Raw genomic sequence first — 15,737 nt, 5'->3', positions numbered from 1 at the left:
GGGAAATCCCAAACATTTTCACGCATCATGTGATCGGCCTGTGGAACTCACTGCCACAAGATGTCACTGATGCCCAGAACTCAACAAGATTCCATGGGGGATTGGTCAGGATTTGGGCAAAAGGACTATCCAGAGCAACGGTTCTCAAACTTTAACAACCTGAGGACCCCCATTTTGATTTCAGAGACCCCCCCAAGCTCCCCTGCTCAGCCCCAGGCCCTGCCCCTGCCCCACCTCTTCCTGCCCCCTGCTCACTCCATCCCCCCTCCCTCTGTCTTGCTCGCTCTCCCCCACCCTCACTCACTTTCACCAGGATGGGATGGGGGTTGGGGTGCAGGCTCTGGGAGGGAGTTTGGGTGCAGGAGGGGGTGCGGGCGCCGGCCGAGCAGCGCTTACCTCGGGTGGCTCCCGAAAGCGACCAGCATGTCTCTCTAGTAGTGGCTCCTAGGCGGAGGGGGGAGGGGGGCAGGGATCTCTGTGCGCTGCCCGCAGGCACCGCCCCCGCAGCTCCCATTGGCCGCAGTTCCTGGCCAATGGGAGCTGCGGAGTTGGTGTTCGGGGCAGGGGCTGTGCACAGAGACCCCCTGCCCCCTCCCCGCCAGGGGCCACAGGGACGTGTAAGCTGCTTCCGGGAGCGGCGCGGAGCCTGCCTTAGCCCCACTGGCCGCTGGACTTTTAGCACCTAACATCTCCCGTTTTGGCTTCAGTAGCCTCTGGGAGATAGAGGGAGGGGAAGGAGTTGATCAGTGGGGCCCACTGACCCCCTTGAATACCCTCAAGGACCCCCAAGGGTCCACGGACCCCAGTTTGAGCAACGCTGCTCCAGAGCGATCACTCTTAGAGCCCAGGGTGGGACCATGGGGGCCGATTGTCCCACAGCCGCTGCTGTGTGGTGGTTACAGCTTCCCCAGCTGCACCTGGTGCCGGCCACTGTCAGAGACAGGACACTGGGCTAGATGGGTCTGATCCCGCCTGGCATCCCTGTGTGACACCGGTCTCCAGCCCAGAATGGTGAGCATCTCCTCCTCTTGCCTTGGCTGCTGTAGGACCCTGGAGTTTCTGATGAGACATCTGGTTCACATGGCTTCCTACAGCTCCCAGACCAACATGCACGCCAGGAACCTGGCCATCGTCTGGGCCCCCAACCTGCTCAGGTGAGAGTTAGCAGGTGGAGCTGGGGGAGCCAGGGACGCCTGTTGCTTTGGTTATGCTGGGCAGGCTGAGGCAGTGTCAGGGGCAGGGAGGAGGGTCGCTGGGTGAAGGGGACCAGCCTCGGTGCCACAGAGCCTGTAGCTGGGAGGGATGGGGATGGAGGGTGACACCAACCTGGAGAAACGGAGAGCTGGGGAGGAAGTGAGGCCGGGGAGAGCAGATAGGGACAGGAGAAGGGTGTGGGGGGCAGTTGGCGAGGGAAGGGGAAAGGAAACCATTTTAACAGGACATCCCCCTCTTGCCACATTCTCCCGAGACACTGACCCGTGACCCCCAAACGCCCAGGCGAGTTGCTCTGTGCTCCTCTAGCAGCACGCTAGCCCCAACCCAAAGCCAAAGGGTTCCCCGCTGCCCGGAATCTCTGCGGCGGGGAACGGGCAGAGTGTGAGGGGAAGAGGTGGTCTGGATCCCAGCAGCGTTCACCTTCTCAGCCATGCCTCCCCCGTCCCTCCCCTCCAGATCTAAGGACATCGAGGCCTCTGGGTTCAACGGCACGGCTGCCTTCATGGAGGTGCGGGTGCAGTCCATCGTCGTGGAGTTCATCCTCACCCACGTGGAGCAGCTCTTCAGAGACGCCCCTCTCTGCGGTAGGTCCTTTGGTGCCCTGCCCTGGCGCTGAGCTCTGGTAGCTTCGCACCACCCAGGTCACCTGCCCCGTGCGGAGGTGACTGGCAGGCCATGCCGTACCTGGCTCTGCGCTGCAGGGCCAGCCCAGCCCTTCTCCAGGATGCAAGAGGAGCCGTGGAGAGAGTGCCCGGGAAGGGCTGTGGTCACTGGGGCTGGAGTCCTGGCTGCGGTGATGTGCGGCGTGCCTGTCCTGCCACCACTCGGCGAACACAGGGCCAGCTGGGGATGTCATAGAATCATAGAATATCAGAGTTTGAAGGGACCTCAGGAGGTCATCTAGTCCCATCCCCTGTTCAAAGCAGGACCAATCCCCAACTAAATCATCCCAGCCAGGGCTTGGTCAAGCCGGGCCTTAACCTCTAAGGAAGGAGATTCCACCACCTCCCTAGGTAACCCATTCCAGTGCTTCACCACCCTCCTAGTGAAAAAGTTTTTTAAATCTCCCCCACTGCAACTTGAGACCATTACTCCTTGTTTTGTCATCTGGTACCACTGAGAACAGTCTAGATCCATCCTCTCTGGAACCCCCTTTCAGGTAGTTGAAAGCAGCTATCAAACCCCCCCCCCCATTCTTCTCTTCTGCAGACTAAACAATCCCGGTTCCCTCAGCCTCTCCTCATAAGTCGTGTGCTCCAGCCCCCTAATCATTTTTGTTGCCCTCCACTGGACTCTCTCCAATTTTTCCACATCCTTCTTGTAGTGTGGGGCCCAAAACTGGACACAGTACTCCAGATGAGGCCTCACCCATGTTGAACAGAGGGGAACGATCACGTCCCTTGTCCACTGTAACCCCTAGGTCCTTCTCTGCAGAACTGCTGCCTAGCCATTTCCTTCTCGACCCCAGGCAGTTAATGTGCCCAGCAATACCCTGATCGGCCCCCAGCTTTGGGGCTGGGGAAACCCTCCCCATCCATGGAGATTTTAAAGAATCCTTATTGCGGTTGCAGGAACAAACCATCCCGATGTGTAGAAAGAATTGTAAATATGGCAGGCGACCAGCTTGGCTAAACAGTGAAATACTTGCTGATCTTAAACACAAAAAAGAAGCTTACAAGAAGTGGAAGATTGGACAAATGACCAGGGAGGAGTATAAAAATATTGCTGAGGCATGCAGGAGTGAAATCAGGAAGGCCAAATCACACTTGGAGTTGCAGCTAGCAAGAGGTGTTAAGAGTAACAAGAAGAGTTTCTTCAGGTATGTTAGCAACAAGAAGAAAGTCAAGGAAAGTGTGGGCCCCTTACTGAATGAGGGAGGCAACCTAGTGACCGAGGATGTGGAAAAAGCTAATGTACTCAATGCTTTTTTTGCCTCTGTCTTCACAAACAAGGTCAGCTCCCAGACTGCTGCACTGGGCAGCACAATATGGGGAGAAGGTGACCAGCCCTCTGTGGAGAAAGTGGTTCGGGACTATTTAGAAAAACTGGACGTGCACAAGTCCATGGGGCCGGATGCGCTGCATCCGAGGGTACTAAAGGAGTTGGCGGATGAGATTGCAGAGCCATTAGCCATTATTTTTGAAAACTCATGGCGATCGGGGGAGGTCCCAGATGACTGGAAAAAGGCTAATGTAGTGCCCATCTTTAAAAAAGGGAAGAAGGAGGATCCGGGGAACTACAGGCCAGTCAGCCTCACCTCAGTCCCTGGAAAAATCATGGAGCAGGTCCTCAAGTAATCAATTATGAAACATTTAGAGGAGAGGAAAGTGATCAGGAACAGTCAGCATGGATTCACGAAGGGGAAGTCATGCCTGACTAACCTAATTGCCTTCTATGATGAGATAACTGGCTCTGTGAATGAGGGGAAAGCAGTGGATGTGTTATTCCTTGACTTTAGCAAAGCTTTTGATACGGTCTCCCACAGTATTCTTGTCGCCAAGTTAAGGAAGTATGGGCTGGATGAATGGACTGTAAGGTGGATAGAAAGCTGGCTAGATTGTCGGGCTCAGTGGGTAGTGATCAATGGCTCCATGTCTAGTTGGCAGCCGGTTTCAAGTGGAGTGCCCCAAGGGTCAGTCCTGGGGCCAGTTTTGTTCAATATCTTTATTAATGATCTGGAGGATGGTGTGGACTGCACTCTCAGCAAGTTTGCAGATGACACTAAACTAGGAGGTGTGGTAGATACACTAGAGGGTAGGGATCGGATACAGAGGGACCTAGACAAATTAGAGGACTGAGCCAAAAAAAACCTGATGAGGTTCAACAAGGACAAGTGCAGAGTCCTGCACTTAGGACGGAAGAATCTCATGCACTGCTACAGACTAGGGACCAAATGGCTAGGTAGCAGTTCTGCAGAAAAGGACCTAGGGGTCACAGTGGACGAGAAGCTGAATATGAGTTAACAGTGTGCTCTTGTTGCCAAGAAGGCTAACGGCATTTTGGGCTGTATAAGTAGGGGCATTGCCAGCAGATCGAGGAACATGATCATTCCCCTTTATTCAACATTGCTGAGGCCTCATCTGGAATACTGTGTCCAGTTTTGGGCCCCACACTACAAGAAGGATGTGGAAAAATTGGAAAGAGTCCAGCGGAGGGCAACAAAAATTATTCGGGGTCTGGTGCACATGACTTATGAGGAGAGGCTGAGGGAACTGAGATTGTTTAGTCTCCAGAAGAGAAGAATGAGGGGGGATTTGATAGCAGCCTTCAACTACCTGAAGGGGGGTTCCGACGAGGATGGAGCTCGGCTGTTCTCAGTGGTGGCAGATGACAGAACAAGGAGCAATGGTCTCAAGTTGCAGTGGGGGAGGTCCAGGTTGGATATTAGGAAACACTATTTCACTAGGAGGGTGGTGAAGCACTGGAATGCGTTACCTAGGGAGGTGGAGGAGTCTCCTTCCTTGGAGGTTTTTAAGGCCCGGCTTGACAAAGCCCTGGCTGGGATGATTTAGTTGGGAATTGGTCCTGCTTTGAGCAGGGGGTTGGACTAGATGACCTCTTGAGGTCCCTTCCAACTCTGATATTCTATGAGACACAGAAGCAGGGATCTGGGCGATTTTACTCCGGTCTCACCAGCCTCCTGAGCCTGGCTTTATCTTTCCATCTCTCATCTTCTCCCCTCTGCCCTGGTGGGCATGGCAAGTATCTGCCTCCTCGTCTCTTCTGGTTCTGGCCCATCAGCCTCTTGAAGCAAATTGGAGGGATCCCAGAAGAGCCACTGAAGTATGAGACAATTGTAACGTGTTACTAATATTACATCAGCTGCCTAGCAGCCCCCAACAATATCAGGATCCCATCATGGCAGGTGCCGCATAGACACATAGCGAGACAGTCCCTGGCCCAAAGAGTTTGCTGGGGAAACTGAGGCACAGGGCGGGGCAATGACTTGCCCAAAGTCACCCAGTGAGATCAGTGGCAGAGCTGGGAATAGAACACCGGTCTCCAGAGTCTCAGCTGAGTGCTCTTGCCACTGGACCACACTGCCGCTGAGCTCATGGCGGTGTTCCCCTTTGGCCCAAGGGGGTTGCCAATATTCAGGGCCTTGTGGGGCTGTTTCCGATAGGAGGAGAGATCAGTGCTGAGGCAGGGATATTCTTTGGTGGAATCCTGTTTGTTTATAGAGCATGTCCACAGACTCCTGCTGCAGGAGAAACAACCAACAGCAGGCAGTTTCCTTGCTCAGAAATCCCCATGTCTGCCCCTCCAGCAGCTCTGTGCCCAAGAAGCCCTGCCTCTCTGCTTCCTCCCAAAATCACACTCACAACTGCTTCTCCTGGCTTTTTTGTCTCCAACACCCACAACCTGCAGCTGTTATCCTCAGCCCCGCTAGCCACTTGCATTAGCCCTGGCCTGGCCGTGCGGCTTAGTGCCTTGGCTGGTCGCTCCCTTTGTCGCTAGCTGGTTTTACTCCCTTAAGGGACTGGGAGGCGCTTGGTTCCCATTGGCTGTGATTGTCTTTGGACCCGAGACTCCCTGCTGGCAGCTGCTGGCACCCTTTCCCAGCCCCGGAGCGCCAGCTGAATCATCCAGGTGTTTGTTTCCCCGTCCTAGGAAGTGACCGCGAGAACCTCCGGAAATCCCTCCTCCTGTCCGGCTTGGGGTTGCCAGGAGTCCACCCCGACAGCCAGACCATGTCCTACAACTTGCCCACCATGCTGAACCAGGGAGACGGCCCACCGCAGATCCGCCCCTACCACACCATCATCGAGCTCAACGACCACAAGTACGGGCCCCGTCCCTCCCCTCCCTTCTCCATCTGGGCTTTACCAGCTGCCTGGGTTTAATCCCCGGTTCCCTGGATGCAGATCGGTCCCCGGGAGCAGGGGTTGTAATGAGGAAATGCACCAAGCGCTAGATGCTTTCACACATCATCTGTGCTCTAATGTACCTGATTCCCCAGGGGGATGGTCCCTGACCATGTATCGACTGGGGCACGCGGGAGGAGAAATGGAAATCACAGGTCTGTGCCTGCTGGGCAAATGGCTTGCGAATTGACCAGCTCTGCCTGTCGACAAGTAGCACTGACAGGCTCCATTCACTAGGGGGCGACAGTGAATATACCCACACATGTTCCCATGCACACACCATGAAAAGGTCAGAGATACACAGGAGCTGGACTAACACAGCCCACCAGGGAGCACACGCAGAGCACCCGCACAGACCGTGACAGAGAGTTCTGACGTGTCCCACTCAACAGGGCCCAGTGGTGCAAGCACCCCCACACCCCGCATACACGGGCTCCCTCCGCATTGGAGCCCCCTGTCTGTGGGTGCTGGTCTAACCTCTGCCATTCTTCACAGAAGAAAAGGCTCCTTGAAGGTAAAGAAATGGAGGTCAATCTTCAACCTGGGCAGATCCAGCAATGACTCCAAACGCAAGCCGGCCAAGGCAGAGGAGAAAGGTACGGGCTGGGGAGGAAGAGAACCGAGGAAGGAAACAGCAGGCTAGAAGAATGGAGAATGAGGTGTTAATTGGATCTGGCTTTCTGGGGGCTCTTCCCTTCCTTGCTGGTTCTGTTCGCACTCCCCAGGCAACTGCTGGACTTTCCACAAGGGCCTTTCCCATGATGACTGGCCTCTGCTAACAGGAATAGCCCTGCCTGGAACTCGGAGTGTCCCTCCCATGGGAAATCCCCACATTTTGGAATCTGCTTCTGTCCAAACAAAAAGCTGAAATTTCAAAATTCCCCACAAACCAAAATGTCTGGAAAAAAATTGGTTTGGAAATATCCAAGCGGTTCTTTCTGATAAGGTGAAAGCGCTTATTTCAGTGTTACAATAATGCAAAGCAATGCAATAGAATGTAATGCAATAGACTACAATGCAATATGATGCAATACAATGCAATAGAATACAATACGATGCAATAGAATGAAATGAAATACAATAGAATATAATAGAATTCAGTGCAATGCAATAGAATTCAATGCAATGCAATTAAAACGATAAAGTCTAAACGAAACATTTTGATAATTTTTCATCCAACACTTGGAGGAAATCGATATGGTCCCCAGAGTTTGTGTGTGTGCATGGGGGGGGGGTCTTCTCTGCAGAGTTCTGGGTCTGTGAGGTGCAGTGGGGAGGGGTGGTCCAGGCTGGGTCCCATTTTACCCCTTCCCCCACTCAGTGCAGCAATCCCTACTTACTAGCTGGCGTCTCAGGCCAGGTCTATGCTTAAAAACTAGATTGACCCAGCTACGTCGTTCAGGCTGTGAAAACATTTGCGCTCTGAGTGCTGGAGTTAGGTTGACCTGACCCCTGGCGTACCCCTAGCTACCGCCCCCCGGAAAGGTGAGTTAACTACAGCGACAGAAAACCCCTTCCGTTGTAGGAAGCATCCATGCTATGGCACCACGGCAGCACAGCTGCTGTGCCTCTGTAGCGGCTGTCGTGTAGACCTGCCCTGAGAGTCTTCCATTCACTGCTAGACGGTCACTCCTGTTCAGCTGTGTACTGTATTTCTTCTGCAGATGACAAATCCCTTAAAATGAGCTTGCGGCCGGCCAAAAGCATGGACTCCCTCAGCTCCGTGCCGGATGCTAACGATGGTAGGTGGAGAAATCCTGGGGCATTGTAAAAATGGGGGGCTGGAAGGGACCTCGGGAGGCCATCTAGCCCATCCCCCGGTGCTAAGGCATCAATCAGTTTCCCCAGACCATCCCTTATGGGTAGGGACCTACCAACTTCACAGTCCATTTTGGTCAATTTTGTGGTCACAGGCTTTTAAAAATCATAAATTTCATGACTTCAGCTATTTCAATCTGAAATGTCACGGTGTTGTAACTGTAGGGGTCCTGACCCAAAAAGGAGTTGGGGGGGGGGGGGGGGGGAAGGGGTTTGTGGGGGGGGGGGTTGTGGTTCTGCTACCCTGACTTCTGTGCTGCTGCTGGTGGCGGTGCTGCCTTCATTGCTGGGCAGCTGGAGAGTGGTGGCTGCTGGGAGCCAAGGCCGTCCTTATCCATGTGCAAAGCACGCAGCTGCATAGGGCACCAGGAAATTTGAGCTGCGTGCTGCTCCAGGCCCTGCTCCGCCCCTTCCCGCCCCTGCTCCTCCCCAGCCCCGCCCCCACCCCACCCCTTCCCCAAAGCCTCCGCCCCTTCCCACCCCTGCTCCTCCCCAGCCCCGCCCCCACTCCACCCCTTCCCCAAAGCCCCCGCCCCGCCTCTTCCCACCCCTGCTCCTCCCCAGCCCCGCCCCCACTCCACCCTTTCCCCAAAGCCTCCACCCCTGCTCTGCCCCGCCCCGCCTCTTCCCACCCCTGCTCCTCCCCAGCCCAGCCCCCACTCCACTCTTTCCCCAAAGCCCCCACCCCTGCTCTGCCCCAACCCCACCCCCACTCCTCTGAGGACTGCAGCAGGGGTTGGGTGCCCTGCACTCACCGGGGGCTGGGAGCCAGGGGAAATACCCTGGAGCTAGGGGAGAAGAGCGGAACGGGCTGGGGCCGGGTCACTCCACTTCCCGCTGCCCCGTGAGTGTGGGGTCGGGCCTGCCCTGCACTCACTGGGCAGCAGGAAGTGGAGAGACCCAGCCCCAACCCGCTCTGTTCTGTTTGTCTATATCCCCCTCTATAGTCCAGCAAGGACACCCACTGTCTCGCTTTGGGTTCCCTTGGAGTCACCCCTCTTGGGCAGAGAGGCGCAGTCCTCTCCCTCCTGGCCAGGGTATTTCCAGTCCCCACGGCTCCCCGCCTAGACAGTGAATTCCCCAGCACAGTCAGACTGCGTAAGCCGGGCTTCTTTACTTTTCTCCTCGGAGATGGTAAACAATGTAATTAAGCTACCACACAGCAAGTATGTTTATTCTTAAGGGAAAAGCATTACAAAGAAACGTATTAAAAACAGTCAGAGAACCTACCCGCATGCAGGCTAATAGTCAGAGATCCCCCCAACTCCAGCAAGGGCTCTGGCTGGTGAACAGTTCATCAAACCCAGCCAGGGGTTTTCCCGTGGCTACAAGTTCAGAACTCCTTTTGCTCATAACAAGAGCCCCATGAATCTGAGTTCCTCCTTTATGCCATTTGGGTCTTTTGATCCTGGGAATAGGACATTTGTAGACAAAGTTCCCCTCCCCAGGGGGAAATTTCCAAAGGTCAGGTCCAGAGATGGGTATTTGCATTCCCCTCCTCCCAAGTATCGCCTAGGAAACCTACCTAACGAACAGCTCGCTTCTCTCCTAGCCCATTTCTTTCAAGAGTCTTTTGAAGCTCATAACAAGGTTTACAGGAGCCACGGCTCCTAGACAAGTTATAAATAAATTAATGGAGATATCCTATCTCCTAGAACTGGAAGGGACCTTGAAAGGTCATCAAGTCCAGCCCCCTGCCTTCACTAGCAGGACCAAGGACTGATTTTGCCCCAGATCCCTAAGTGGACCCCTCAAGGATTGAACTCACAACCCTGGGTTTAGCAGGCCAATGCTCAAGCCACTGAGCTATCCCTCCCCCTATAATCCCACTGACACCTAAACATGTGCATATTTAATACAACCAGCGCCTAAGAAACTGAACTGTGAGTCAATACAGTTTAACATCATTCAGTGAGTTTTGTCTAAACTATTGCCAGAAATTGCCCTGCCTGCCGCAGTCTAACCGGTTCTTGTATGCTTGGGGATCTCCTACAGTGAAGGTTGCCAATTTGGGTTGGACATATTCTTGGAGGTTTCATCATGTGACGTAACTCCAGGACAATCCTAGAAAGTTGGCAACCCTAGCTATAGCCTTTGCTTCTCTCCTCATTTCGGTTCAGTCCTCTTGAGGGGGTCAAATTGAGACCTGGGGCCTGATCCCCATTGGCATTACGCCCTTTTACACGGTTGCCTTCCAGGGTAAATCAGTCACACTCACTTGAAGGCCCTTTCGGCTCTGCCGGAGTGATGCGAAGGGGCCGCAGTGTACCTGAGAATCGGGTCCCCACCGTAATCTGGTGCAAATCCATTCCTTTCCCCCAGTGTTGCAGCTGTTCACACCCGGCCTGAATCTGGCATCTGGCCTTGTGGGAGGACAGCCTGGTGGCTTCCTGGCGCCTCTGAGTTTAGCGATCGCTGCTGGACTTCCCTCTATCTGCCTTGACATGCTCATCCTGGCCTGGCAGGGACCAGCTGCAGACCATCCCACCTTTCCTCCCCCCACCCAGTCTTTCATGTGGAGCTGCAGCCTACAGAGACAAGGTTCTAGCTTCAGATGAAGAGGGAGCATTGCATGCTGGGACTTGTAGTCTCTGTGGGCAGCCCCTGTGCATCGCATAAGGCCCTGGGAACATTGCGTTCCTGCGCTGATTCTCCTGCTGCAGTGAATCTTGGGGAAATGGCGGTATTGGGCTAATGTCCTGATTCCCACACAGTCTGGGACACCGGGATTTTCACAGGGGCTTAGCGACGCGAAGCAGGGCAGCTGCAGTCTCTCGCCCCGGTGCCACTCTGTTTGGGCACCCGCCCTATTTGTGAATGCGGGGCGGGGTGAGTGCGTTACTCACCCCTCAGGTCTCTGATCTGTCTCCCTCTTTGCATCTAGACAATGCCACGCTGGGCAGGAAGAGATCACAGAAGCAGGCCCCCCAGCGCCGCGAGAGTTTCGACAGCCCCTCCTCCCGGGAGGAGAGCTTTCTGGAGTCGGACGAGTACCCCGAAGGGAAATTCAAGGGCGAGGAGGGGCAGCAAACGCTGGAGTCCGAGAGCGAAGCCAGTGCCAAATCAGAGCCCACGACCCCCAAGGCCGGCCGGGCCTCGCTGGTGGGGGGCGCCCCGCAGGGCCGCTCGCCCATGACTGCGCGGAACCGGGCAGAGAAGTGCGCTGGGGTCCATATCTCCGTCCCCTTCTCGGTCACCGTCCCCTTCCACATCACCTCCAACATCTCCCTGTCCCGCCTGACCCGGGGGCTGGAGTGCCCGGCCCTGAGCTACAGCCCCTTAGACAAGGAGGCTCTGGAGAGGTCGTCCAAGGAGCTAGAAGCAGAGGAGGGGCTGTCGGCTAAGCTCCCCCTCGACGAGGAAGATCACGTGGGTAAGCAGCTGGTTTGATTTCGGGTCTGTTTCACAGGTGTGGTCCATGTTGAAGGGAGGGTCCTGTCGTGTTCCATCCCGCCACCATCCCTAGCTCTGCCACTCACCTGTTAGGTGACTTTGGCCCAGTCACTCCCAGATCCTCAAAGGTGTTTAGGTACTTAACACCCATTGGTGTTTGAAGATCTGGGCCTTAGTGCTGAATTTCCAAAGGTAGATACAGCATGAGACGGGAGTCAGGAGACCCAGCCTGAAGTCCTGGCCCTATTGAAATCCCAGCTCCCCTGAGGACCAGCATTTCATCCCTCCTTTCTATACCCAGCTCAGCCATTGGCCCCCATCCGTACCTCAGACGCCTCCTTGGGGAAATGCAGACAATGATGCTTACCCAGCTTTGTAAAGTGCTTTGAAATGTATAGGTGAAAAAGTGCTAGAGAATTCTAAGGATGAGGGTTAATAAATTGCAGGCACCCAAACACCCCTAGGGCATGGGAAGGACTGCCCCAAAATAATCCTTAGAGAAACATCAAGTCGTGATCAACGTTGTCAGTGACGGAGAATCCACCACCACTCTCAGGAAATTGTTCCAACTGTGAATTACCTGGTCCCTCACTGTTAAAAACGCACGCCTGATTTCCAGTCTGAATGTGTCTCGCTTCAGCTTCCAGCCGCTGGATCCCGTTCGACCTTTCTCTGCTAGACTGAAGAGCCCGTTATCAAATGTTTGTTCCTCACGTAGGTGCTCACAGACTGTGATCAAGTCATCCCTTAACCTTCTCTTTGTTAAGCCAAATAGATGGAGCTCCTGGAGTCTGTCACTGCAAGGCAGGGTTGCTAATCCTTTAGTCATTCTTGGGATTGAATTGCCTTAAATGGTCCTTAGAATATTAATAACCAAAAAAGCAAAGTATAACAGCACAAATAGGGACACTGTCAAAATAAAGATGAAAAATTCCCCACCTATTATAAATTGTTATTACCGTAGTGCAGTGGTTTTCAACCTTTTTTTCATTGGTAGACCCCTAAAATTTTTTGAATACAGGTGCGGGCCCCTTTGGAAATCTTAGACATAGTCTGCAGAGGTCCGTGGACCACAGGTTGAAAACCACTCCCATAGTGCATGGACCAGGACTCTGTAGCGTCAGGAGCTGTACAAACCCCAGTTCCTTGTGCAAGGGGCTTAGACTCTAAGTACTACAGAGCAGAAAGAAATGTAAAGAATCTCTGAAGTCTAAAATATATTTCACCACTGACTCCTTTCTGTGAAATAGATGGACGTGTCCGTTTCACTTTCTGGTGTGACGCACTGGGGATCTCCGGAGCTGGCATCAGGAGTGGCTACAGCTTGAATGAAAGAGTTAAGGCTGCCTATGCGGGCCGGTAACAGACTCGCATCCTCAGGCATAGAGTCAGGAAGGCTGGTCATACATACTGGCCAGTGGGTTACACGAGCAGTGATACTCAGACCTCAGTGGTTCAGGAGCCAAATTAGTGATCAGCATTAGCCCGAAGAGCCACGGGAGTGTGAATTCATTCTTTCATTTACTCTCTATATATTATTCTCACAGCAAAATGACTGACCAAGTATTCTCCAATTGGTAACGAACGTAGTAAAAGCGTCCTGCATGGTTAATAACTTAGACTGGTTAATATAAATAAATAGAGATATCCCATCTCCTAGAACTGGAAGGGACCTTGAAAGGTCATCAAGTCCAGCCCCCTGCCTTCACTAGCAGGACCAAGTATTGATTTTTGCCCCAGATCCCCAAGTGGCCCCCTCAAGGATTGAACTCACAACTCTGGGTTTAGCAGCCCAATGCTAAACAACTGAGCTATCCCTCCCCCCCTAAAACACTGTGTTTTAATATCAGGTGCTGCAAAGAGCCGGGGGAGCAACATTAAGGAGTCACTTGCCGCTCCCGAGTCTCAGTCTGAGTGTCACGAGCTAGCCCAATGCCCCGGTGTCGGGGTTGCACGCTCCACAGGGGGGGGGATGAAATCCAAATGAAAAACTGTTTCAAGTGGAATTTAAACAAAAACGATAATAACCCCAAATTGAATCGAAATGTGACTGCTGATTTGGGGTTTTCTTACATTGGGTTTTGTACCAAACTCCTGCATTTTTCAGCCGAAATCGACCTGAGTTTTTTTAAGATCTCCTGAGTCCAAAACGTGCAATGATGTGAAAATTGCAAATAGATTTTACGGCTTACAAGCTTCTCCCCCTGCCCAGGGCCAAGTTCAGGGTTCTGTTTCTCTCTGCAGTAGCTGATGTACTGGGGCTGGGAGTAGAACCCTGCAAATCTGCGGCTCTCCGCTTTATATCCGCGGAGCATGTTTGCGCATCACGGATCGGATGCGGATACCAATGTTGTGTCCGCGCAGGGCTCTAGCTGTGAGTGTACTTGCAACATTGTAGAACCAGAGAACTGGAGGGCTGGAAGGGCGTCTCGTCCTTCGCCCCGTGCTGAGGCAAGATCATGTAAACCCTGCCGATCCCTGACAAGGGTTCATCCAACCTCTTCTTAAAAATCACCAGGCTGGGGATTCCACGGCCTCCCTGGGTCGCCTTTCCGGAGCTTAACCAGCCTTAACCAGTTTTACCTGGACATGTGTTTTTAAATTTCACCTCGCCGTTAGGATGAGGAACATCTGAGATTGTTAAGAACTAGAGGTCGGCCGAATGAGAACCCTGGATCCAGAACCCTAAACTTTGCGAAAGGCACTGGGACCCTAGGCACCGACTCCAAGGATGCTCTGGGCTGGAGCACCCACAGAGAAAAATTAGTGGGTGCTCTGCACCTACTGGCAGCCAAGCTCCCCTCCCCCTCTGCCCCACCTCCTCCTCCCTCCCCGATTGCACCGTATCCCAACTCCTCCACCTACCTCCCAGCGTCTCCCAGTTGTTTGGCAGCATTAGCACACTCCGGGGTGGGGGGGGGGGGGGAGGGGGAATGGGGGGGCGCCGGGGGGAAGGGGGGGGGCCGGGGGGGGGTTTGGGGGAAGGGGTTGGAATATTGGCAGGGAGGGGGCGGAGTTGGGGCGGGGACTTTAGGGAAGGGGTTGGAATGGGACAGGGAAGGGGTGGGAAGAGGCAGGGGGTAGGGGCGGGGCCTCATGGAAGGGTTGGAATGGGGGGGCGGCGCTGGGGGCAGAGGGGGAGTCAAGCATCCACCGGAAAGAGGGGAAGTCGGCGCCTATGACTGGGACCCAAACTTGGGTCCAGTTCTGTTTCAAATCATCTTTGCTTATGACCGGAGCTGACACGCAGGCTGCGTTCTGCTCTGCTGTGGCAGTGTCTAAGGACCTCAAAAAGGGATCAGGGCCCTATAGTGCTAGGTGCTGTACATGCAAATCACAGAGCCAGCCCATGCCCTAGGGAGCTCATAGTCCAGCACAGACAGGCCACAACAGAATCAGCAGACGCCCAGGCGCGGGTGGGAGGAGATGCAGTTGACGTACCCTCTGAAGCAGTTTGTTACTCAACCACAGCATCTCACTTCCCCATTCCGAGTGGAGGCAGGTCAGTGATGAGCCAGCCAGACCTCAGCCCCACAGGCAGTATTTAGGGAACTTCCCTTCCTCTACCCCATGTTGTTTCTGAATGTGCCTCTCTCCCACTTTCCTCCTCTGCCGCAGCTGCATGAGTAGGTTAGGGCTTCACCTGGCCTTCCCCCCCCACACACAGTTGACAGGGTTGTCATCTCATAGCCAAATCTGGCACAAGCTTTCCATCTCTACCATGATGTTTGCCCAGCCCTGGTGAGTTTGCATGTCTCGGCACCTACTCCAACGGAGTGGCAGGCTAGCCCAGTGGTTAGCGTGCCAGCCTGGGACGTCTGAGACCAACGTCCCTTTCCCTGGCCTCCGTGACTTTGTGAAAGTCACTTTGTGTCTCTCTTTGCAATGGAGACAGTAGCCCTGTCCTACCTCACTGGGGAGTTGTGAGCAGAGAAGAGTAAATGTGCCCAGCCCCCCTCACACACATACTTTGGCAGGCACCTAAACGATCTGCAAATCTGGGTCACCGTCAGCAAAAAGTTTTGGCTGAATAAATGCAAACGAGTCAAACCGAATGATTTCATTTTGAAAGTTAGCTTTAGTTATTTTACCAAAGGGTGAAAGACACCCAAAAACAAAATGAAAGATCAAACCAAACCGTTTCAGGTCAAACAAAATGGTTCATTCGGCCCCCAAACTCCTTTGGTCGCTGTTGTTCTATTTGGAGGAGAAAAACCAAAGCATTTCAGTTTGGGTTGCAACTGGAATTTATTTCAGATTCAGCCCGCTCCCTGACCAATCAATTATCCATTCGGCTCTAGTGACGAGGATCAATTCCTTACAGATTGTGAGGGGCTCAGACCAGGGGTGCTGGAACAGGGGGGGCCAGGGAGACATGCCCCCCCACTTTTTACCAGCCATAACGGAGAGTGATGGGGGAGGGGGCAGAGAGGAGCAAGCGGGGGC

General features: G+C 53.8%; 1 protein-coding gene across 3 annotated transcripts in view; it reads left to right on the top strand.

Annotated features, from left to right (window-relative positions):
• ARHGAP30 (Rho GTPase activating protein 30) overlaps positions 1 to 15,737 on the top strand; it is a 50,642-nt gene that overhangs the window by 25,823 nt on the left and 9,082 nt on the right. For 2 of the 3 annotated variants that reach the window (XM_034756817.1, XM_034756815.1), the window contains exons 5-10: positions 1,047 to 1,154; positions 1,672 to 1,799; positions 5,827 to 5,998; positions 6,576 to 6,676; positions 7,745 to 7,822; positions 10,783 to 11,271. In XM_034756817.1, the coding sequence (XP_034612708.1) occupies positions 1,047 to 1,154; positions 1,672 to 1,799; positions 5,827 to 5,998; positions 6,576 to 6,676; positions 7,745 to 7,822; positions 10,783 to 11,271 (1,076 nt within the window). The remainder of the gene's footprint in view (positions 1 to 1,046; positions 1,155 to 1,671; positions 1,800 to 5,826; positions 5,999 to 6,575; positions 6,677 to 7,744; positions 7,823 to 10,782; positions 11,272 to 15,737) is intronic. The other variant, XM_034756816.1, reaches the window with a different exon arrangement.

The sequence above is a fragment of the Trachemys scripta genome, chromosome 24 (assembly GCF_013100865.1).
Source record: "Trachemys scripta elegans isolate TJP31775 chromosome 24, CAS_Tse_1.0, whole genome shotgun sequence".
Lineage (NCBI taxonomy): Eukaryota > Metazoa > Chordata > Testudines > Emydidae > Trachemys > Trachemys scripta.
Note: the sequence above shows the minus strand (reverse complement) of the source record. Positions and strands in the feature narration are given on the sequence as shown.